Genomic DNA, 22948 nt, shown 5'->3' on the forward strand with positions numbered 1-22948 from the left:
TATATATATATATTTATCGGAAAGTAAAGAGCGAAGATGAGTTTTGGTATCTGATCGTCTTAGATCCTGCTTGAAAGGAAGAAACGAATAAAAATGTGGGGTAAAGTGGATGAATTCGATGCTAGGCTACTCTTACGTTTTTATTTTTATTTTTTAATGTTTGTCCACCAGTTTCTTTACTGTTGCGCTATTAGCATCACATTTCCATTACAAACTCCAAGGTCATTTCATTAACCATGATAATATCTCCTCGTATCTGCCGCACTGTCTGCGGTACTGGCGAGAACCTGATCTCTAGAATCTGAAATCACAAATAAAAACAATATAGATAATCTTGCAGGTTTTGCCTCGAATAGCCAGCAACATGCTTGTAATATTATATGACCAGGACCAGCCACACCAACCTTTGAGAAAAAAATTCACATTCACATTCCTTTTTTTTTTAAAAAAAAAATATCGACCGACCTTAGCCTCTTGGTTTTGTTGGGTTGGGATATGTGCATGCCAACGTGAGTTGCATAGATAACACAAGGTATTATAGTGTAAGATAATTTTCTGTATCAAATTTTTTTTTTTAATTTTTAATATAACATATCGAAGTTATTTTGAAAATATTAATTTAATATTTTTCATGTAAAAACCACTTTAAAAGCCAAAATTCCGTCCCCAGCTTCCAAAAAAGCATGTGCTGAGGCTCAATCAATAATTGTATCAATGGGCTGGATTATAAAGCCCTTAATAGTTAGCAGGCTGGCCATACTTTTGTTAAATTGTATATCCAGTCCCTGACTATTCGAGGAAAGAGAGACGAGAAATCAATCTTGAGAGTCTTGGACGACAATTGTTTTTATAAAAGAAAAGAGAGAATAGTTTTTCATGGCTAAAGAGACCAGTAAAACCAAGGTATGGCATACTTTATCCTTGGCTGGGGCGGCGTCACACAAACCACGAATCAGTAATACGGCCTAAAACACCGAACAAGCCATACAAGGCAGACTTTCACATCTATACAGTGGAAGAAACAGACATGACCAATTAGGAATATGCACATGGCTTTAATTACAACTACACCCCGCATGCATGCTTCAGAACGTCCACACTGCAACTCCATACATAGCAATCCTTTATATAACTTAGCTCTGCAAATCATCAAACACTCTCAACTCCCAACAACAAACCCCAGATATCAACCTTGCAAAATTGTCGATAGAGGGGAACAGAATTCTTCCTGCTACAAGGGATAGCTTCTCCACCACCAAATTGAGGATGTGATTGCAATTATCCTTCAGCACTGACCTCAAGGCATGATGCACACTATTCGACACGGAGGGAGAACCGGTGCTAATCTATATATCCGAGTAAAAAAAAAATTCAATCAATTTCTTTTTTTTTTAAAAGATCCTTCTTTCTTCTGCAATCGACTCCACTGCCTTGTCTCATAAAAGTTCCAGCAAGTCAAACAAATCACTCCCTCCTCTCCAACATCACCTTCTTCTGCCATGGAGTCCACTACCTGAATGATGATGATGCCGGTAACGTGATCCAGTGCCTCTTCCACTACTTCCTTCCCATGTGCTGCCACGGCTGGTAACTCTGCTGGTACCACCTGGCATCCAATTCAAAGTCTGAGTCCCCAATCCATTATTCTCCTCCTCCTCTCTATCATTATACTCCAACACCAGCCTCTTGATGTCTTGCTTCTCTTCAAACTCAGCTGCTTCTTTCTGTTTTGTGCTCTGCACAAGAGAGCAATCCCTAGGAATGTACAGCTGCTTTGCTTGTTGCTTATTCCCACGCTTCACAAGCACTTTCACCTGAACATCCTTGTTTCCTCCAGCATCCTCATCCTCGTCACCACTTTCCCCTCCAACCGCCCTTCCATGATGATCCTTAGCAGACCCCTCAAACAAGTTCATGGGTATCACCATATTTAATGCCGGTCGACCACGGAGTTCCTGCCTGCGCTGCTCCATGCTCTCCTGCACCCACAATTGAAATAACAGGAGTTACAAGGTTTCCCATTAAATTCTTCAGAAATTATTGAAGTTCGATTCCAGAATCAATTATTTGCAAATGGCAGCAATCACAATTTCCTCGGCATCTCAAAGTTTTCAAATATCAGTCTCGAAACATTATGCAATTGTCCTCGTCAAAATGTAGACAGACAACATAATCTACTCTAGAGTTTAAAGAGTCTTTTCAAACCGCAAAAAATGTTTTCATATATATACAGTGCACTGTGGGGGCATTCACATGTGTGCACGTGTATATTGTATTCACGGTTGACAGGGAGGCACATGCAATTGTGAGAAAAAAAAAACAATAATCTGAATCTTGCCTGCATTACAGCTCTCAGTTCCTGCTCAAAACTGGCTACTTCAAGAGGGTCCACCTCTGCAACCTTTTGTCTAACGTGGACTTCATCCTCCTCCTCAGAAGCAGGTCCATCCCCATCATCATCCTCATCCTCTGTGTCAACCCCACCATCATGATTCTCTTCGTCCAACTCTTCTTCATCATGTCCATCCTGGTCAATGGTGCCACTGCCTGAATCAGTGTCACTGCCACCAATGTCCTCATGGGATCCATTTTCCTCATTCCCATTCAAAATGCTTTGTCCATTAGCAGAGATGGTACTGGAAGTAGTCCTACATAACGGTTTGTCAGTGTCAGAGTGCTTTTCACTATTGAACTTGTCAGTTGAGACAGTTCGTTCATTTTCCTCGAGTTCTATAAGAGCAGCATTGACTTCTTCAATTGATGAATACCGTATCATATTTGGACGTAATTCAGCAAATAAGTCCTGCAAATGCCTTCAATGTATGAGCACATCGCAAACTAACATGAAAGATGAAGCTATTTAAATTAGCTCCATAAGCAAACAGAAATAACACCAAAAGAAAAGATAGATCGTTTCATAAGCATGAGACTTGCCACAAAAAGTGCTGCAATCTGACTAAAAACCAAATGAAATGGAATAAAAAGACAATTCTCTTTCCATAACTCAAGCTGAAGCTCCTTAAAAAATCCAATTAAATTTCTTATAGTTGCATGATGGAGTTGCTTCTACAATTTGGAGATGATAGTAAATGTCCCAACCAAGTGCAGCTTAATATAACAAATAGCCTTGCCTGATTAATTTCCAACTTATCGTTTCATTTCACAGATAGTGCATTCAAAGCAGAATGCCTTCCATTCTATTGTTCCCTTTCGTTTCAATTAGGGCTGAAGAAAGAAAATTACTTGGTCATGTGTCAATTATTTCTATCGTTCACTGTATTTTGTTGAGAGAAGACATACCCAGGCATGTCAATGATAGAAAAGTTGAAAATAAATATCAAAATATAGGTTGCAATTAGTCCTAAAGCCAAACAACTCTCAAGTGCAAAGTCTACTGAAGAACATGCGAGTTGTGCATTTCAGTGATAAAATAGTTTTTGAGTTTGTATCACTTGTATTCAACAAAAAATCACAACATTCTTGCATTTCATAATATCTTATTATGAGCCAACCAAATAAATCATAATGGGTTTCCTATCTTGCATCAAATCAAAGTATATTGCACAGAGCATGTCCATTCCCTATCTGCACCCAAGGAAGAATATTCTTGAATTATTTAAAAAGCAATATCTACTTAAGCCAAAGGCATAATTTTGTCATTCCACAATATAGCAATGTTGTCGAACATAAAAAAATTGTTACTCTGAGTTCCAATCCTCTTATATTAGAAGAACCTTACAGTTAAACAAGATGATAAGAGAGAGTATAAAGAGATGCACAACTGACCTGCAAATCAAATTCAACATCAAGAGGTAGCAAACCTTTGCTGAGAATATACCTCTGAAAGTGCATTAAAAACCGATTAAGTTTCCTCTTAGAAGAGCCTCGGTCAAAATAGTGTCCGCAAGTGTCCAGAAGAGTGATAACCATCCTGATGCGGAAACAATCCTCTGGTGGATCTAGCATGTCTTGCTAGTAACATGAATAATCAAAAGCATATCATAAAGCAAGCAAAGTGTAATATAAGCAGCAAAAACTAGATCATAAATTTCACCACAAAAAGTAATTAAGGAAAAAGCAATATATTAGCACTTGGAACAGATATTATTAGTGCTAAAAATGGAAGCATCACATGCTTCAGGAATAAATGCTGTTAATTTCCTACTTTTCTGAGTAAGCAGTCCATATTTGAGTGTATGGTGTAATTAATAACCATAGTGGAGTAGATACATGTGTAACTTCATTTGCATTTCAAATGACTCCTAATAAAAAACTGGTCAGATGATCAGTTGTCAGACAATAGAATCATGTCTTTCATCAAAGATGAACCTATATAAAATTATCATATGCATAAAACTGGTTTATATTGATCATTTGTCTTCTCCTAAAATCTTTAATTATATAAAAACAATGAATTTGTTATAGCCCACACCTCTGGAGTGTCATGACCAAACACAAGGATCCAGTACAGCGTCTCAAAAATCACAGACGAATCCACGTGTTCATAATTGTATAGTTCCCCCAAGAATCGCATGTGGGCTATGCGCCTCTGCTGCATCCCATAGTCATTTAGCTCCAGCCCAAGCCTAATCTCCTCCAAAACCTGTACACCAAAAGTAAATTGTTATAGATTAAAAAACAGCTGCACACATTCATGTACTCACATGCAAACTTAATGCGTTGGATTCTATGACAATATACCCATGACCAAAGATGCTAGCAAATGAGGATTCAGAACATTCCACATCTTAAAAACATCACTGCCATACAAGACAGATTTGCACAGCTGTCTGCAATTTATTCAAGAATGTGGATTGTAGAAGAAATCGTTTTAGTTTCAAAGACTATTTTTTGTTTCAGATAGGCTAAAGTAATGGTGGCGTGAATAGATAATAGCCAAGTAATCATAAGAAAGAAAGAGGGAAGTAAGGTTAGTTTTGAAGGGGAAGGTTATGGAAAAACATATTTAAGGTGTCTTCCAAAAGCCATGCTCCTGTTGATAATGGGACAAGTGTAACACTTTACTGTTAGAAGTGCCAGCATTGGTCTCTTTTAGATTGTGAGAAAATGAGGACATAAGCATCTACTAGAACACCCACCACCATCTATCAGCCGTGCTATCAAGTATGACTATTGCTTTATTAAAGACATCCCTAAAACCATTACACAAGTTATCCATGACTAACTAAATCTCAGATATCAAGACTGCCTACATGAGAAGCGAAACACTCTCACTTCACCAAGCAAAATTATTTTTGATAAAAGTTCCACTTTCTTCTACGACCATCCATATTCAAAACTACTCCCATTATTCCATATTTATTGGTATCAAATTCTCAAAACTACAACAATATAATTTAAATCTTTGTTTATTATTCCTGAAAAGAAGCCATATGGAGGGAAAAATGTTTAATGGCAACCAGTTCCTCAGACTAGAATATTTTCCCCAATAAAACATCTGAATGGTGTAGCTTGCAAATCCTCAACTTCCATTATCAAAATGCCATTAGAAAAACATAAAAAGCCAACTTGGCTATCATGCAAAAAAGGGAGAAAATAAAAGAATGATATTATGATATTATCTTTTCCAGGAACAATATGAAATACGAACAACTTAAATTTCTGAAATGAAAGAAGCAAACCTCATCAACAACTGCCACTGCAAATTCATCATGATAACGGCTTAAGCCAGCAGTCAGAGAAGCAATCAAGTGAATTTGCCCATATTTCCCTTTATGGACCTTCATAAAACACTTTAAAAGATATGCCTCACATTCACTCCATGGTAATTTACGAAGTTGCCGGAGCACATGCTCAATGGAAGACTTGTCTAGATCGGAGAATAGTAATTTTCTGATATACTGCACAGAGAAATCATTGATTAAATATATCTAAAGTCAAAAACATTGAAAAGATGGCGCTATAAAATGATTCACACCTGATACAAGGGAGGACGGACTTTAGACACTCGTGCAGACCTTTCAGGTGGCTTGCACAGATAATAAGCATTTTCTACAAGGGTGCTATGCCGAGGATCCAAATTCTTGACATTTTTCAAGCGCATAAGTATCTCCAACATATTAGCCATGCGTACAGTAGTTTCAGGAGAACGATACAGAAAACGGCCACATGTCTCGAGAAGATTGCAAGCAACATCAATGTTATGGTGAGTGAAATCATCTAAACAGGCCTGTAGGAAACACAAGCATCTAGGTATAAGCATAGTCCAATAAAATGAAACATGATGAAAGTACCATCTCAGATCTCAACAGACCATATATTAATTTCAAATTCATCTAGGCAATAGAGTAGAAGACAATTAAAAGCAAAACTATAAATGAATAAGCCACTACACAGACCTTCAAGCAACTAAAAACAGTGCTTGCTGGCGCAATTCTGAACTTGCAGAGCTCTCCAATAAATCTAATATTCCTGATCTTTGTCTCGATATTCATTTGATCCTACAGAAAATTTACAATTTGAAACTCCAATCATAACATTTACAGACTGAAAGTGAATGCCAGTAACAAAACACTGACAAGAATAACAAGCCAAGCCATTCTTGCTTCAATGAAACACATCAAAAGCAGACCTTTTTATTTATTAAGAAATTGAACTCCTCCTCTAACATTTGTAAGAGCATGGAAGAGACATCCTTCATGCATGTTGAGAGTGTGGCAACCATGCGTGAGTAGTATGGAAGTAGTTCTAGAGATGTCCTGGGTACATTAAATAATGCCCTTACAAGCTTCTTCCGACTTGACTTTGAATTCAGATAACAAAAATCTACCTGAAACAGCATGTTAAAAACAAAACAATGAGATCTTAAGTATAAAGGTTCATAGTTCCTGAAATATATGTGAAGCACCAATTCAGGAAAAAAAGAAAAAAGAAAAAAAGCAGTCTGATTACAGTCAATTGATCGATTAGGTCACGGCTGACGCAACCAGGCAGCCTCTGTAACAGAGCATCCAAATTAGTCCCTTCAAGACTTTTGAGTTTCTCCTTCTCAGTTTCTCCTTTTCTCTCTGCATCTTTTTCTTTCCCTTTCTCCTTTTCAGGATCTTTCACCTTTTCTTTATCTTTTTCTTCCTTATCCTTCCCCTTCTCTGTACTTTTTCCCTCCTGCAAAGGGCCAGACTCTGCAGAAACCTCTGCCATATCTTGGGTGGGTTGGCCTTGATCTGATTCAGGTGCCAGCTCCTTTAAATAAATGAAGACATCAATGCATAGAATAAGATATAAACTTCTTTTGTGTGAGTGTAGAAGTAACATTTTCACAGAAGAACTATCAAAGCAACCTAGAACAGAACAAATACACCTCAAAAGGCCTGGAATACATGTAAGTTTAGAAGCAACAAGAAGCTCACTTCAGAGAAGAGAAGGGAGATAGAAGGGCCCACAAAAGGCCCAAACCTAGTATGAACCCTACTTCAACCCATTTAACTGCAAAGTACGCAAGTTTTAATGAGTCGTGCAAAACGATTACCATAATTCACAAGCTACTATAAAAATTCACACCAAAAGTCATCATATTCATTTTTTCTTCAGCAATTGTTGCCATATACCATGGTTAAGTCAGGAATAACCAAAGCTGTTATAAAATATATGAGTTTTAATCCCTTACACTTGGTTGATCTTGAGTCTTCGCAGAATGCTCATTTGCTTTTGGCTCTGCCTCTCCCAATAATACTGCTGGAACAAATGCTCTGAAAGGAACATATATAAATCCACCTTAGGTTTCAAGCTGGCAAATTTTGTATTTAAGGAAACCAGAATTAAGTTTAATATAAAATGTATTTGTAAAGACTGACACCATTCTTTTAACTTGATTTGAAGATTGTCTAGCCACAACAAACCTGAGATCTGGTAAGCATTCATAGAAGGCTCTAGTATCTTCATCATCCCACAAAGCTTCAAGGAGAGAAGTATCTTTCCCTGCTGCAGTTGATGAAGCGTCCTCCCCACTAGTAACCCTAGTTGTATGACCATCTTCTGGCATCACTGGGGGTTGCATATCAAGTGCTTCTGCTAAACTGATATGAAGAAATTATATGTCAAGGGAAAAGCCATCAGCACATAATACAGATGATGCAAGCTGAAGGGGATTACTTTATAGCCTCCTAGAATACAAGTACCGCTATGTGCAACCAGGAAGAATCAACCACAGCATTAACCCAAGCAAGAAAGAGGAGGGCAGAGCACTTAATTGCAGCTACAAATTCACCAACACTACACATGTCATAATTTTTTTTTATCAAGAGCCTATATTCAATTCTAAGGCCCATAATAGGAACGCCAGCAATTACACAATTCTCAGCATCGGAAATCCTCTACTTCAAAGTTTCTAAAAAATTCTTGACAAGTTGTTAATTAGCTTACAAGCTTTCTTGCAAGTTGAGATTGAAGTGAAAATCGAGGCTATGAACCAAAGCCAGCAAGCAACAAAGAACTTTCAGGTAAACATTTATAAATGAGAAACATGAAATGATATGTCTTGCTTAGCTATGCAAGTTAAACAATTGACAACAGAAAAATCAAAAAGTCTACTCTGCACACTGGTTTCAGCACCAAGTTTTATGCCTCCCAGCAATGGCTTTTCTCATCTTCAGCCCCAGAAACTTCATTCAACAAATGACCACAGCAAATTGGTTTGACAAACTTCCATTTGCAGTCTAGTTAAAGAGATAATCTTTTGATATGTCCGAAGTGGCGTATCTTTTTTAATCAGAATTAAATTTCACATAAACAACCTTTATACAAAATCATCATTCAAGAAATTAAGAACAAGTACAATAATAATGGTTGTGATATCAAGTAATAAGGTAGAAAGGTTAAGGATTCAGAAAGGCAGATGTAAAGGAAGGAGCAGCAGGAGAGAGAAAATTCACTTGGAAATATGGCATGCTTTAATTGTTACAATGTACGTCCTGCTGCTTGAATGGAGTCTACTTATCTAGTCACCACAGAATAAATACAAAAAGAAAATGACATTGACAAGCAAACTTACGATGACACATTACGGTACAATTGGTCATAAGATTTTCGCAGCTTTTCATATGATGAAACATTATCATCACTCAGCTCTCCTTTAGCATTCAGCATCTTTGCATTTTCATGCTCCATTTGACGAAGTGACTGTTAAGAGATAAAAATCTATCATTTACTGGCATCTTAGAAAATAGAAGTATAAAAAGAGATGAATGGAAAGAAACGAAGTTCCTCATTCAGACAAGAGCCCGGAAAAATTAAGATTGCAAAGTTGGACTAAAATAAACAGCTAAAGGCGGTAAAAATCTTACAGCATGCTCTGACTGAAGTAGTTCGGCGACAACATCATAATATGTGTGAAAGGCTTTCCTGAAGATTTTCTTTTGATCAGTGGTGATGCTAAGGCCCTTGAGAAACTGCAGAGAAATGTCAGAATGTAAGGCAAACTAAAACATGATTGACAAAGTAATCTTAAAAGATCTAAAGACAGCAAATAATGTGAATAGTACATGTAAATGAGATAGATATTATCACAAATAAAAGAAAGGTGCTAATCAGGGCTAAGATAAATGCAAACTAGAATGAGATTGGCAATGTAAATTAAAGGACCTGAAAACAAAAAAAATGTGAATTGTAAAAGTAAATGATATAGAAATTACCACCAAAAAAGGTGCTTGCACGAGTAAGATAAACTCAGTATCACACAATATATCTTTACAATTAACCAGGTTCTGCAGAGAGGATTGAAAGAGAAAGAATAAAAAAAAGAAGCAGCACCTCTTCCTGGGTTTCTTGTCCAGATAGGGGAAGCCCCAGAAAAACTCTTCCTTGTCGAGCAAAACTAGCAAGGAGAGTCAAATTTGTCTGAGTAGTATCTCTGTCCTTCAAGTTTTCTATGCTAGTAAGATCCTTAATAATATTGATGAAAATACTGCTGTCTTCTGTAACTCCAACAAAGTAAAGTTCCAAAAGCAGTTTTAAGGTGCTTCGCTTCTTCATAGCCTTTGAGTTCTTGTCCACGTCCAAGTCTTCCCCTGATTTTCCAGGAAAAAAGACCTTTAAGAGCCCCTGTACCAGGCTTGGTGAGAAGTCTTTGTACCGTTGATGAAGCAATGAACAGATCTTTCCAAGAAAAGCAAGTGTTAAAATAGTTCAGAAGGGCAGACAAAATGATAAACATACCATGTGGACTTCATGCAAAAAGTTCGAAGTAAAATGCAGTTTTCAATGAACAGAAAAAACTTGCAAGTTACGGTATAATGCTACACATAACTAGTTATTGTCCCTTGAGAGTTTTGCAAAGTCCCTGCTAGCTGAGAATTATCGCAGACTTGACCCGTCAAAATTTAAAGGTATATGAACATGAGAACAAAGCACTACAAGCAAGGCATTAATTAACTAATCCAGAAACTTGAAACAATCAAAGAAATTTGCAAAACACAGTAAAAACCTAAAGCAGATTCAAAACAAAGAAAAACAGGACAATTAAGCCAAGCAAATAAGTGCATGTTGGACAATGACAAGGTTGCCAAAGTGCTACTTGGTGATAGTGCAATATATAATTTTACAGCATGCTTCTGAAAAACTTACTGTAAGCATTCGACTGTTTTATAACATACCACTTCAGATATTTTCATGATCTTAGGCATGCAATAGCCCAGTTCACAGTCCCAAATTGAATGAATAAGCAATAGCTTGAATACAATTTAATATAATTACCATTATCCAGCCACTAAAAAGGTGATCCCTAAAGACATGTCACTGATTTGCAAAAAACATGTTCCGCAGCTAGTGAATCATATCCACAAATGGACAAACCCAAAAAAAAAAAATTTGCTTGCAATTTTAAAAGCTACCTGAACAGCTGCTTGTATGTCAGAAGTTCTAAGTTTTGCATCACAAATGGATGTCACAGCTTCACTGACAAATTTGCTAAGGTTCACATTTCGCAAATCTTCCATCAGTCCTTCCTTCTGTTCTTCATTTATCTGCTTTAATTTTTTGATAACAGCAGTATTGCGCTTAATGCTGGAATCCAGTGTCCTGAGAAATCCTGAATCTGGTAACGGTGGTAAGTTGTATCAATCTCTCCTGCATTCTAGAATTAATACAGAAGGTATCTTTTTGTTTGAAACATAGCAGCATACAGTAAAAGACTCAAATCACTTTCAAAAGGATGAAAGATTGTGAATCCAGCTGGAATCAAAAGGCATTAGATTTTTTTTATATAAAAAATACATGGCAGCTATGTTCGAATTAAAGACTAGAGTCATCTTTAAAATATCTAGGGGGTATTAGTCAGGTATGAAGAACAGAGTGTATCTGTCGAAGTCTCTCTAGCAAGTTTTAGAAAACCCAACCACAAGAGAACTCTCTCCACTAAGATTGCACGTCTATGAAAGAATTTAAAGCATAATTCACCTTAAAAAAGGATTCATGAGTTCAAGAATATCCATTCCTGGAGTGAAAAGGGGAAGATTTTTAGACATTGTGGATTAAACTAGAAAGCTCAAGAATATGTCCTAAGTCTTTAATTAAATTCAGTCTATGATGCTATCATTTTTTAAATTCCAACGGTACAAAATTGTCAGCCCTTTGCCATCATTTCTTACATCTTGTAATGCCACCACGGCAGCCAGCACAACAGCAATGCTGTTACTAGACTTACTAAAAATCATATTGATACTAAAAGAAGGTTGCATTTCATGACTTACTACCGAAAGCATGATGTCAAAACCTATCACCACTACCAACCATCCTTTGCATCACATTGATTATCATTACCGCCATTGAAATATTCTGTCACGAATATGATCACCTCTCACTGTCTTTAGTTCCTTACCCTTTTCACGCCATCACCAAAATGCTACCACCATTCCTTGATTTCTAGATGGTTTTTTCTATAACCATCTCGTGAATGTAGCCCTATACGAGAAGCACCAACCAATCTCTACCTGCATGAGCATGCCCACTCTCTCCTACTACATCCTATTGTGGCAACATCATGCAGCACATTCTGAATAAAAACATCATCCTCTCAGGATCCTAATAAACAGTAGTGGTGCTAAGGGGAAAAAGATCAGAGCATAACCAACATGGATTCAATCAGACACTATAAAAACCCTACCAAATTTGACAAGGTCAAACATTCATTTTTGGATAGCCAAAATAACACAACATCAATAGTAAAGAGGCAATGCGCCAAGGAATTTCTACCCATTACATAAGATAAAAAATCAGTAAAAATAATAAATCAACAGAACAAATAGAGTCATCTGCACTTACAAAAGATTACTCAACACACAATGAAGGTAAAGTCCCGTATTCAATTATCTAATAAGGAGGAGGTGAGGAATGGACCAGAGCCCCAGAAATGTGTGTTTAATATCAGCCTTCAAGAAACCTTATTTCCAGACTCTTTTATTATCATCAGCATTATCAGCCTAATGCCTTTTGTTCATATCTATCAGGCTAAAACAACGAAACAACTAACAAGCCTTTATTCTTTTCAATCACCAAAAAAAAAAAAAGTTTCAAAAAAAATTCAGCAAAACCAGACACTGCCAGGTGAGCTTATCCATTTCAGTAACAACTAAACAGTTAAACAGCCCTAAAAATTCTCGTAACATAACCAACCAGGCCTTTCAGGATTCAAATTGCTTTGACGAAGAGCAACTTTTGCCTCGATAGATTTCTTCATTTCCTCGAGTCGAGCAACCGCTTCCTGACAAACAAAACAAGTCTTCTTAACAACATTGCTTGAAAAAATAAAACAAAAAAGAAAATGGTAACAATTGCAACAACTACTGCATATTCTCAGTAGTTTCGTTGAAGCCAGAAACTAATGAAAAATTCAACTTGAACATCATAAACTAATATTTGTTGTTAAACAAAAACTAACATGATTCGAAATTATAAAAGCACGCAGATTAAAATGCTAAAACTGGCAGAAACAAAAACATCAATCGCACCTCATCGTCTTGCTTTCTAGGAGTTACACTTCCACCACGGCTCTCATCTTCGTGGTGATCCATCTTTCTCTAATTGTAAACCAATAATTTGTCAAAAGAAAACCTAGAATAACAAATTTCACAGTTTAACTCGCCAATAAAACCCTAGAATTAGCACTAGTTATTGAAACTAAAAGGAACGCGGGGAATAAGAACCCAGCGACCTGCATTGTCTTTCGATTGTTGTTGCTTGTGTAGTTATACATGAGTATATAGATAGTTAGTGGAGAGAGAACGTTAGGGTTTACCTGATCGGAGGTTGAACCGGGGAGTAACCGGGAAAGTAAAGGAAATTGCGAGGGAGAGAGGAAGGCTAAGCCCAGGGTTTGTTTGGGTTCGAGAAAAAGACCCTTAGATTTTGGAACTTAGGTCAGGGATCAATACTCGGGTTAGATGCGCGAGTTAATTGCACATTTGCGTGGTAATTAAATTGCGACGTCACGTTAAGGTTATGCTTGGTTTAAATGATAGTACTTATATTAATATCAAATATAATTTTTTTTAAAAATAAAAATATATTTTTAAACAAAACCACTTTAAAACACAATATTTATTATATTTCTAAAAATTCTTTTTAAATGATAGAAGCTGCACATGATGTTTAGTCAAGTCTGTTTAGAAGTGTAGATATAGTTATTTTTTAAAAATATATTTTATTTTAAAATATATTAAAATAATATTTTTTTATACTTTTTAAATTATTTTTTAAATTAACATATTAAAATCAAAATGAAAATAACACTCGTTTTCAATACCTTCATCGAGTAAATTTTTATTAACCGGGCATTGTAACAGAGTCTTCCAAAAATTACCTGTGCTCATTTTTTTTTATCCTGGGCATCGCTTAGCCTGGCCCAATAGCTCCACATATAACAACTACCATCGCAGAGCCACAGTTCTGTCATCTGGACCCAAATCAGTTTAGTCATGGCTCGAGCCTGTTAGAAACAATACAGCCCAAGGAAGCACCGAAAACAACAATGTGATCGTCACAGGTTACAAGGCAGGTCTGTTTACTTGACCTTCTTCTGTGATGCACGTTGAGTTTTGAAGACCATGTTCTTGACCTGCCAGTCGTCACCACGTGATTTTGTTCGAGGAGAAAGTGAGCAAAATGTATTGATTACCCTACCGGAAGGAAACATACGGTTTCTCTTAGGAGATCTACGTTTATAGCTCGTAAATTTTGAATGGTCTCCTTGCAGAGAAGCCAGATTTTCATCGCAGACAATTCAATGGTGAATTCTTGTGACACTGATTTTAAATGCTAAATATACGGGACATGAATTAAACCAAAGCCACGTGTCACTTGGGGCTGAGGTACAGAACAGAAGGGTGCTTATCCTCAAATTCAAAGCTGCCACTGCAGTATTGTCCTTTTATATATCCAAGGAATTTGTCATTTTTTTCCCCTTTCCTGGAACAATGGTCAAGTAATTTATTGACATCTGATTCCAAGGATCAAAGTCCCCGTCGTTCTAGCTACGCTAGGTAGTTTCAATCTCTCCTTCAACGTCAAAACAAGTTAATCTAGCTAATGTGATGCAAATTTGTCAAATGGCTCGTTGCTCTCATGTTTCCATGTTCACACACCAGGGCTTGAGTGGAAAGTTGTTGAAGTGAAAGAAAATTTTGGATGGAAACTTATGGTTTTCCATGCATGAACCTGGTGAACAACCCATGGTCAACGAATATTCAGCGACATTTTGTCTAATTTAGGCTTGGGTGGGCTACAGCTCAAGTCAAGATTTTATTGATGTTTTTGTTATTTTCATGTAAAATAAATTTTGTAATTCTTGATTGAGTTATCAAAAAATTTTAGAAATTTATATGTAGCCTTCTAATATAATATTCTTGCTTGAATTAAGATTTTAGAATTTTTAAAGAAATTCATAAATTTAATAAAAATCACAATTTGATAATTTTACGTTATTTAGCGTAATTGTCAATCTGGCAATCAAATTTAGCTGCATTTTACGAGGAATTTTAAAATATATTAAATAAAATATAGTTAAAATCTTAGAATGAACGGAGCTTGATAATGCTAACAAAAAAAACCGTCAAATAAAAATAAAACGACTCATTAAGGGTAAAAAAGTTATCTGCCATTAAAAAATAAAACAAATTAGCTCTTATTTTCTTTTATATGTTGCCGACTGGGCAGAAGCATAATAGAAAAAAAAAAGGCTAGAAAGAAAAAGAAAAAAGTAAGGAAAAAACAAAAAAAAAAATCCAAAGAAAAAAAAAGTTAGAAAATAACCTTGTAAACTTACAAAGTTTAACTTATAAAACACTAATCTAAGAAAGAATCAAGTGTAGAAAGGAGGAATATTGAGATAAAAAAAATTTAATTATTTTATTTTTGAGTTGACATAAAATTGTTATTTTATCCTAGTTGAAGGGTTGTTATAATATCAATTCTAATTTAATTATGGATAAATTATATTCCACAAAATATCAAAGAATCTAATTTTAATAACGAATTTATTTTTACTCTTATTTCAATTTTATATATTTTTAAATTTATTTTTTAATATTATTGATAGTGTATTTAAATTAAAATTTTATTGTTAACTTTAAAAATGTATACATATAAATTAATAATTAATCTTAATAAAATTAATATATTTATTTAATAATCAGGACAAGAAAAAATCACGGCTCCATCCTTGATCATCAGATACCCTGACTCTTATTTTTCTCAATATTTTCACTCAAACATCATACTGTAGTGTCAGCCTAAAAACATATTAGTGATTTTTTTTTATGGCGTACTTTACTGAGCCTCGAGTCCCTAGCCATGAGGTCATGTGCCTCGTTTGTTCTTATAAATGTCATTTGGGAAGCTGTAGTTTTTGTTAAATTACGTTCCAAATGGTGTTTTGTTTAAATTTAAAATTTTTTTGTTTTTGTTAAAAGTGAGTTTGGTTTGTATTTTTTGGATCGTTTTGATGTGCTAATGTCAAAAATGACTTTTAAAAAATGAAAAAATATCATTGACATGTATTTCGGTACGAAAAGCTATTTGAAAAGCAACCGCTACCACACTGTCAATCACGCTCTAATTATTTTTACGCTACATTCTTTTTTCGCACTAACTGACCAACCATGGCGTCGTCATACCTCACCTCGACGTGCAATTTGGTTGAAAACCATAAGCTTTTGAGCCATGAGATGCTGCTTCATAAACTATCACAGGAAGTGCGTAGAATACATGAGAAGACTCTTCGGGCAGGGGAGCCAGGAACTGGTTCTGCTGCCACTATCGAAGAAATGTTTTGTTTTTGACAAAATCGATGTTGCCACTACTGGGATTTTTAAAAGATGATAAATATTTATTTTCATATACTGCCCAGAGTTAGGGCCTATCCATATCAAATCATGACTGGGAAAACCATAGAAAAAATTTAATAACTACAAGGAAACAGCTGTCTTACATCAAAATCCCCACTTCTATAATTGAATTCAAGCATTCATTTATCTCGAGTTTAAAAATCATTTCCACACTATGTGGATGCTTTTGATTGAACTGGTTTGAACGTGTTTTACAGTATAATATCGATTGCTTTTTAAATAATTTTTTGTATTGAAATACATGTTAATGATATTTTTTTATTTTTAAAAAATTATTTTTGACATCAATATATGAAAACAATCCAAAAAATACAAACCACATTAAATTTTAATTAAAAAAAGCTTTTGAATTTTTTAAAAATATAATTTCAACCGTATTTCCAAATACTACTACTCGTATGCCACTCAGCTCGACATGTATACCCCACCATAATCTCTCGACTCTACATATATACCCCACCAGTCCCTTACCCCTCCAAAATAATCCCTTTCTTCATCTTCTCTTCTTTTACCAGCGACTTTGCAAAAAAATAAAATTAAAAACTCTCCTTAGTATCCGTGCTCCTTGACAGGCCTTAGTTCTGTGATTCTCGTCTGTTTGAAAACAGACTCTGTGTTCTGTTTCTACTGCTTGACAATTTTAAACAATGGAAGATAAGTATCAGGAGAGACCAAAAGGGTCAGGATCAGCAAGGGTTCCTCCACAAAGGGGTCAAGTTAAGGCGAGGATATTCAAGGAGCTGGTCCAGAAGGTAAAGAATGTTGTTTCAGTGGCTGGATTGTCAAAGAAGGGAAATGGAAATGGTGGCTCGGCTTCCACGAGCACATATACTTCAGAGGGACATTCAGATTCTTGACCTTGAAATGATCGTGGCAACCAATTCTTCTCCTTCGCTTCATTTCCTTATTCACCAGATTAAGCTTTCTTAACCTGTGTTCACCGTTATTTTTCGTTGTTTATTTTCAATAAATTGACTTCGAGGCACACGAATAGGAATATCCTCCCTCTTCATTTTAGCCAGTTAGGAGGTGGACTGGAGATGGACTTGGTTGGTCAAGAATGTTGCTGCAACTAAATATAGGTTATATGGTGATTGTGAGTTTCTTAAATTCTGGGTTCATTTGCTGGATTCCCGGCTGTTTCACATTTCATCTATAAACATACATTTATAAAATTTGATCTTCTTATTTTATGCCAAGTTTTACAGGGTGTTTATGTTTTTGGAGCTAGACTGGACGCGAGTCTGTTTCGTTTCTGGGATAAAACTTCATTCATCTCTGAATTTGCTAATATTTATTACCAAGAGTTTCTGTTTCTTGTCTTCTTCTTTTTCTGCTTTAATGTCCATGCTGTTAGCAGAAGGTAAAGGCATTGCAGAACTCTTTTCAGTTAACAAAAGGCAGAAGAGAAATGGTGGTGGAATCTTCGAGGAATAATTCATAATTGCGTCTTTTATCTTTATAAATCACAAAGCAAATAACAGATATCAAATGATTCCATTCTTGAACAAGGGCTCTCCGTAGAACATCTTTTTGAAGATCCTAACTATTTCTTCCCTCGTTAGTATTGCATACTTTTAACCTCTTAGTTTGCTTGCCAAGCTTGCAATTTCCACAGCAGTTTTTGGTTTCTGTCTAATGAGAACTGGACCAGTGATCCGCTGATCGTACGAGGAAAGGGAAAGAAAAGAAAAAAATGGCTGCCCCTCGACCTCTCTGTCTTCTTTCTCTCGTCTCTTCTTTTTTTCTGACATATTTTTTTCTCTAGCTGTCCACGCATTTTAATACACCACCCATCACAAATCATATCACCTTCTCTAGCAAGTAATAAACCTCGAACGGCTATTTGTTTTTTGTTTTTTAAAATGATTTATTTTTTATTAATTTTAAATTAATATATTTATAGTATTTTCAAATCATTTTAATATATTAATATTAATAATAATTTTTTAAAATAAAAATATATCATTATTATATATTTTTAACGCAAAAAATTATTTAAAAACAATCATAAATCCACTATTAAACAATCATTAATAATTCCATTGTCACCAATAGCTTGTTTTCAAGATTCAACCTCTCCACAAATGGTATACATAGCGTACTAACCAATACTCAACTTTCTAGTAAAATATATATTACCCGGGGGGGCTGGGGTATGTAACAGGGAAGGCTAAGATTAATATAACATTATATATTATTAAAAATTTTATTTATTTAAAATAAAAAATATTATATATTTCATATTTAAATACTAAATAAAAAAAATTAAAATATTTTGCAGCCCGGGTCCCCTTGCCTCCCCTAGTTCCACCCCTGATTGGGTAAGCAATTGGGTAAGCAACGGGTAAAGCTGGAGAGAAGGGGATACACTCAAGCAAAGTGGACTTCATTTCTCTCTTTCCTGCACGCTCCCACTCTTGTTTTTCATACACTTTTATTTTATATAAATTTCACTTCTCCTATATTTACTAATTTAAATATTAAAAGGTCTCTGTTCCAAGAGATAATTTGCTTATTAGGTGAATGAACATTCGCTGAGAAGATCAAGACCGGCATCTTAGCGCCATGAAAAGCACCAATATAGTCTGAGGTTTCTCACGAATTCAATATTATCTGATTTTTTTTTCTTTAATAATTTTTTCTTCTTTGTTGGCATACGATAACTTTTTCTTTCTTTTGTCAAACCAGAGATTCATCGTAATATCAAGGATTGAAGAAAAAAAAGAATGCAAAAATAAATAAATTGGAGTAACGAAAAAAAAGAGTAATTGTGCGAATTCATCGTGGCTTGTGATGGGATCAACAGTAAAAATCGGAGCTATTTTAAATTTCTTACTAACAGGAAGAACAAAAGGAGAAGACAAAATGCATCTTTCCAAAGCCCCTCCAACAGTGTGAACACATAATAAAATACAATATTTGCGAGTTATTAATTAAAGCTTGACTCCGAAGAAAGTCTGTTTAAGTTTACCGATGTGGTGTCCTTCAGCAGGAGAAGATATCATAGGATTTTGTTTTTTCAGCTAAGAGATGAGACGAGCCCTTCAAAGCATCAAGAGGCAAGTGTACCACCAATTAAAAGAAACACCGAGCATGCATTTATTTTAATCTTGCCGATCTGGGTGCCAGCGAGCATACCAAGCCTTGACCTTTTCAAAGGGTGACTACTGACTACACTTGAATATGACAAGGAATTAAGGATTAGAATCTCAGAAGTTTCTGCAGGTCTTTTGATGGCAGCTGTAAAGCAGGGACAAATATGTTTGGTTACTAAGGTTAGATGTCTGCCACAACATAGTAGTATGACTAGTCTTTATCTTTGTCTGCATATTTCTATCCTTTCATTCTTTCAATTCTTGTCTTTATTTCATTTACTTGCAATAAAATTCGATCCAGAGAGACAACATTTCCTGATGGGTTCCACATCTTGGAATGTTATTGTATCGAACACAAACACACCACAGAATGTCCCGTTCACTATGTTCGACAGTGCTATGTGTTCACACTGTGCTTTAAACTTTGTGATCATTTGGCTTTATATTCATGCTCTCAATCTCCAGGATATAAAGACCCCAGCCTGTGGTGCCATGCCTCGCTTGTGTTTCTCCTTTCTTCTTCTCCAGTGACTTTCAAAGCTTCTTTCTTGTCCTCCCTTATCCCTTGGAAACACACCCTGCTGATTTTCTCTCAGATCAGAAGCATGGACAACAAAAATGGCACCCCAGGGGAGAAAGGAAACGCTAGCCTCCCACCGAGAAGAGGTCAAATCAAAGCCAAAATTGGTGAAGACCTAAAGACATTTATAACAGGATGGGCAGGGGGAAAAAATGATAAAGATGGTGGCAAAAACTTGATCTATTTTCCAGAAAGTGGCTACTGCTCCAAGTAAACAGGGTCAACTGGCTTTGTTATTCTTAGTCTGGTATCTCAAGATCGAGGAAAATGAGGGGGCGGCGGGGACGGGTTTTTTTTTTTGTTTTGTATTAAACTGGTTGTCCAATCGCTTGTGTATATCATAAACCTAAAATTTGACTAGTTTAGCAGTATGTGTTGTTGGTAGAACTTGCTTGGGAAGTTGTCGCTGTGCAAGCACTCCTTTCTTTGCCATTTCCTGCACTTATTTTGTAATTTATGTAATGCATGTATGTGGACCCCCCTGTTCTTTCTCTGAACTGTCAGCTCTCGCTGGTTTATTTATTAGCATCGTATCTGTGTGCAACTTCCATGATCGATTTCCCTCTTTGTTTTGCTCTCTCATTCTTCACTCTTGAATACTTTGCTCATCCAGAGGGTTCATTGCCTCAAGATCACAAAGGACTTCTGCACCACCATGCCATCGGGGGAAGAGAATGTATAAATCCATTCTAGTTTTGAAGCAAGTATGACTATGATTTCATTTACTTTTAAATTTTGAATTTAACAATCATCCTTCAACATTTAATCACAGGCAAACCAGAAGATATAAAGGAAAATATGGAATGAAACTACAAACAAAATATATTGCTGAAAAATGTAAGATTATTAAATTATTTTACATTATGGGATCCTTGATTCTCTAAGATTATTAAATGATTCTACCTTATAACAATTCTCGACTTAGAACATGTTTGTTTTTATTTTTTAAAAGTACTTTTTAAATGCAATGGAATGAATGTGGATAAAATATATGGAGCACATGCCCTTTACAGAGAAACGGTCCGTTAGCCATCCAAAAGCCATTCTCACTGGTGTCTCGGGCCTCTAAATGTACAAGAAGACTTGACTGTCTTACCTTCCTTATTTTTCTATCCTCTTGTCTGAAAACGATGACAACTAATTAATGCCCTCCACCTGCCTTCTCTTTACTTCAAAAAATCCATCTTGCTGTCAATCGTGGATTACATCCACATGAAATACCATATAATTTCTTATGCAAATCGCAAACTTTATTGAGAAAGGCATGTGCTCGTCGAGAATTAATCAACTTTCAAAGGAGGAGTCCGAGCTTGACCAGTCTCTCGTGGCTAGAAGGTGACGTGACAAGAAATTAATAGTAAATTATACATGGCATTAGAGGGGTCCGTACAATTCATCTCAGTTCATGTAAAGAAATTCTTGAAAAGATATAATTTACCAAGGTGATGCACATTTCGGATTTGACAAGGCAATTAATTACCAAGTAGACTTGACTAAAAAGATACTGAAAATGTTTCTATGCTTCCTAAGCCAATCCAAATATATATACTGTTAATACTCTTTCACCACGTGTGATCTGTGTGAATTGAATTCAATGAGTGCTTCTCGAAACAACACTTCTCTTTTTTTTGACTTCAGGACTATCTCGCACCAACCCAGTATAATATAAATTATATCAGGAGATTTAATTTAATAATTTAAGATTTAGAGTTGAAATTGTTTTTTAATATAATATAAATTTTTTGATAATTAAGTAGTAATGAATTCCAATTTCATTATTTTTATTTATTTAATAAAAATTAAATATAAAGTAATGTAAATCTTTAGCTCGGATACAAAATAGCAAGCCTCGGCCATTTTATACCTGTAGCTCGCATGGAAGAACAGCATTTCATGCTCTCCAATGAGGAAGTTTCCACCAACTGTTATTGAGCTAATTAAAGTCAATTCAGGCTCGTCGTTTAGTTTTGGTCACCAAAGCATACCAGAAGAAAAAAAAAAAAAGGTTGACCCAAGTTTGTCTTTCTTTGGTGTTTGTATCGTAAAACTTCAGATTCTTGGCTTACATTCAACATCATTGAATAAAATCCCTTTCTTGGAACATCATCCTGAGAAAACCTGTATCGTCCGATGCATTGTATGTGAACTTGCAAGGAACTCCCTGGTGTTGTGAAATTCTGTCAATTCAAAATGGAAAGATCCTTCTCTGCACGCTCTGCTAACACTCGCTGGCATTGATCTCATCAGACATGAGCATCCAATTATCACTGCCAATTGTTTGACTTGGCTTCTTAATATATAGAAGCCAGCCAGGCAAATTGACTTGAAGTTGAACCAGCCCTATTGTCATCTTGGTGTCCATTAATTTCGCTCCCTGCTCAGCTACAATATTTGTTGAAGAATCAACGTTCAAAGTGGGAATTTGAGCGTGATCAATTATCTAAGTATATGTTAAGATGCAATATTAATCTAATAATTTAAATGGTTAGGTAAATTATTAAAATATAATTTATATTATTAGTTAATATATATATATATATATATATATATATATCTTAAAAAAAAAAAAAGTTGTGATCTTACTGGGATACGGGCCCGGGACCATGCTCCGTGGTTTTCTGTGTGGAAAATAGATCCCTAAAATCCCATGTCTAGGAAGCGAAGCTAGACTCACACTTGCAGATTCCTGATAAGACGATGATTTATTTCAAAGGGACTCGACTAGATTGAGATGGATTTGTGGGTCCATTAAGATTAATGCTCTTGTACATTCTAATCCGTCCGATACTGATATTTTTTCTACATGTGGATTCAATGTGAATTAAATTCTATGGAGGAGTATGATACGCCTGTAGCCAAACAACAGTTTCTTTGACTTCAATCTCTTCGCAGCATCCACCTCATGTCAGAACGAG

General features: G+C 35.7%; 1 protein-coding gene and 1 long non-coding RNA gene across 4 annotated transcripts; one reads left to right on the plus strand and one right to left on the minus strand.

Moving 5' to 3' along the window:
• Positions 1-451: 451 nt before the first annotated feature.
• LOC118052246 (regulator of nonsense transcripts UPF2) lies at positions 452-13434 on the minus strand. Of its 3 annotated transcripts, none has more exons than XM_035063154.2 (18): positions 13250-13434; positions 12963-13031; positions 12628-12715; positions 10848-11050; positions 9769-10113; positions 9303-9407; positions 9011-9138; positions 7860-8036; positions 7628-7709; positions 6913-7203; positions 6593-6790; positions 6360-6461; positions 5939-6190; positions 5643-5861; positions 4433-4603; positions 3787-3972; positions 2339-2803; positions 452-1979 (listed from the first exon to the last, which is right to left on the minus strand). In XM_035063154.2, exons 2-18 carry the CDS (start codon positions 13023-13025, stop codon positions 1485-1487), a joined length of 3570 nt encoding a protein of 1189 aa, XP_034919045.1. In that variant the 5' UTR covers positions 13026-13031; positions 13250-13434; the 3' UTR covers positions 452-1484. The 3 variants fall into 3 exon arrangements, with proteins under 3 accessions (XP_034919045.1, XP_034919042.1, XP_034919041.1); XM_035063151.2 differs by having other exon boundaries at positions 12963-13035; XM_035063150.2 differs by having other exon boundaries at positions 12963-13065.
• Positions 13435-19033: 5599 nt separating this feature from the next.
• On the plus strand, positions 19034-20561 carry LOC118052245 (uncharacterized). Its single transcript, XR_004688153.2, has 2 exons — positions 19034-19633; positions 19919-20561. It is a non-coding gene; the product is annotated as an uncharacterized lncRNA (long non-coding RNA).
• Positions 20562-22948: the final 2387 nt, after the last annotated feature.

This window comes from Populus alba, chromosome 8 (genome assembly GCF_005239225.2).
Source record: "Populus alba chromosome 8, ASM523922v2, whole genome shotgun sequence".
Classification (NCBI taxonomy): domain Eukaryota; kingdom Viridiplantae; phylum Streptophyta; class Magnoliopsida; order Malpighiales; family Salicaceae; genus Populus; species Populus alba.

Bases quoted from the DNA above. Each gene is read 5' to 3' on its own strand.
- LOC118052246 (XM_035063154.2), bottom strand. From the start codon at position 13,025: ATGGATCACCACGAAGATGAGAGCCGTGGTGGAAGTGTAACTCCTAGA. The intron at 11,051-12,627 runs GTTGGTTATGTT...CACCGTTACCAG, and splicing joins TTTGAATCCTGAAAGGCCTG to ATTCAGGATTTCTCAGGACA. The intron at 2,804-3,786 runs GTCAGTTGTGCA...AGGCATTTGCAG, and splicing joins ATGTTGAATTTGATTTGCAG to GACTTATTTGCTGAATTACG.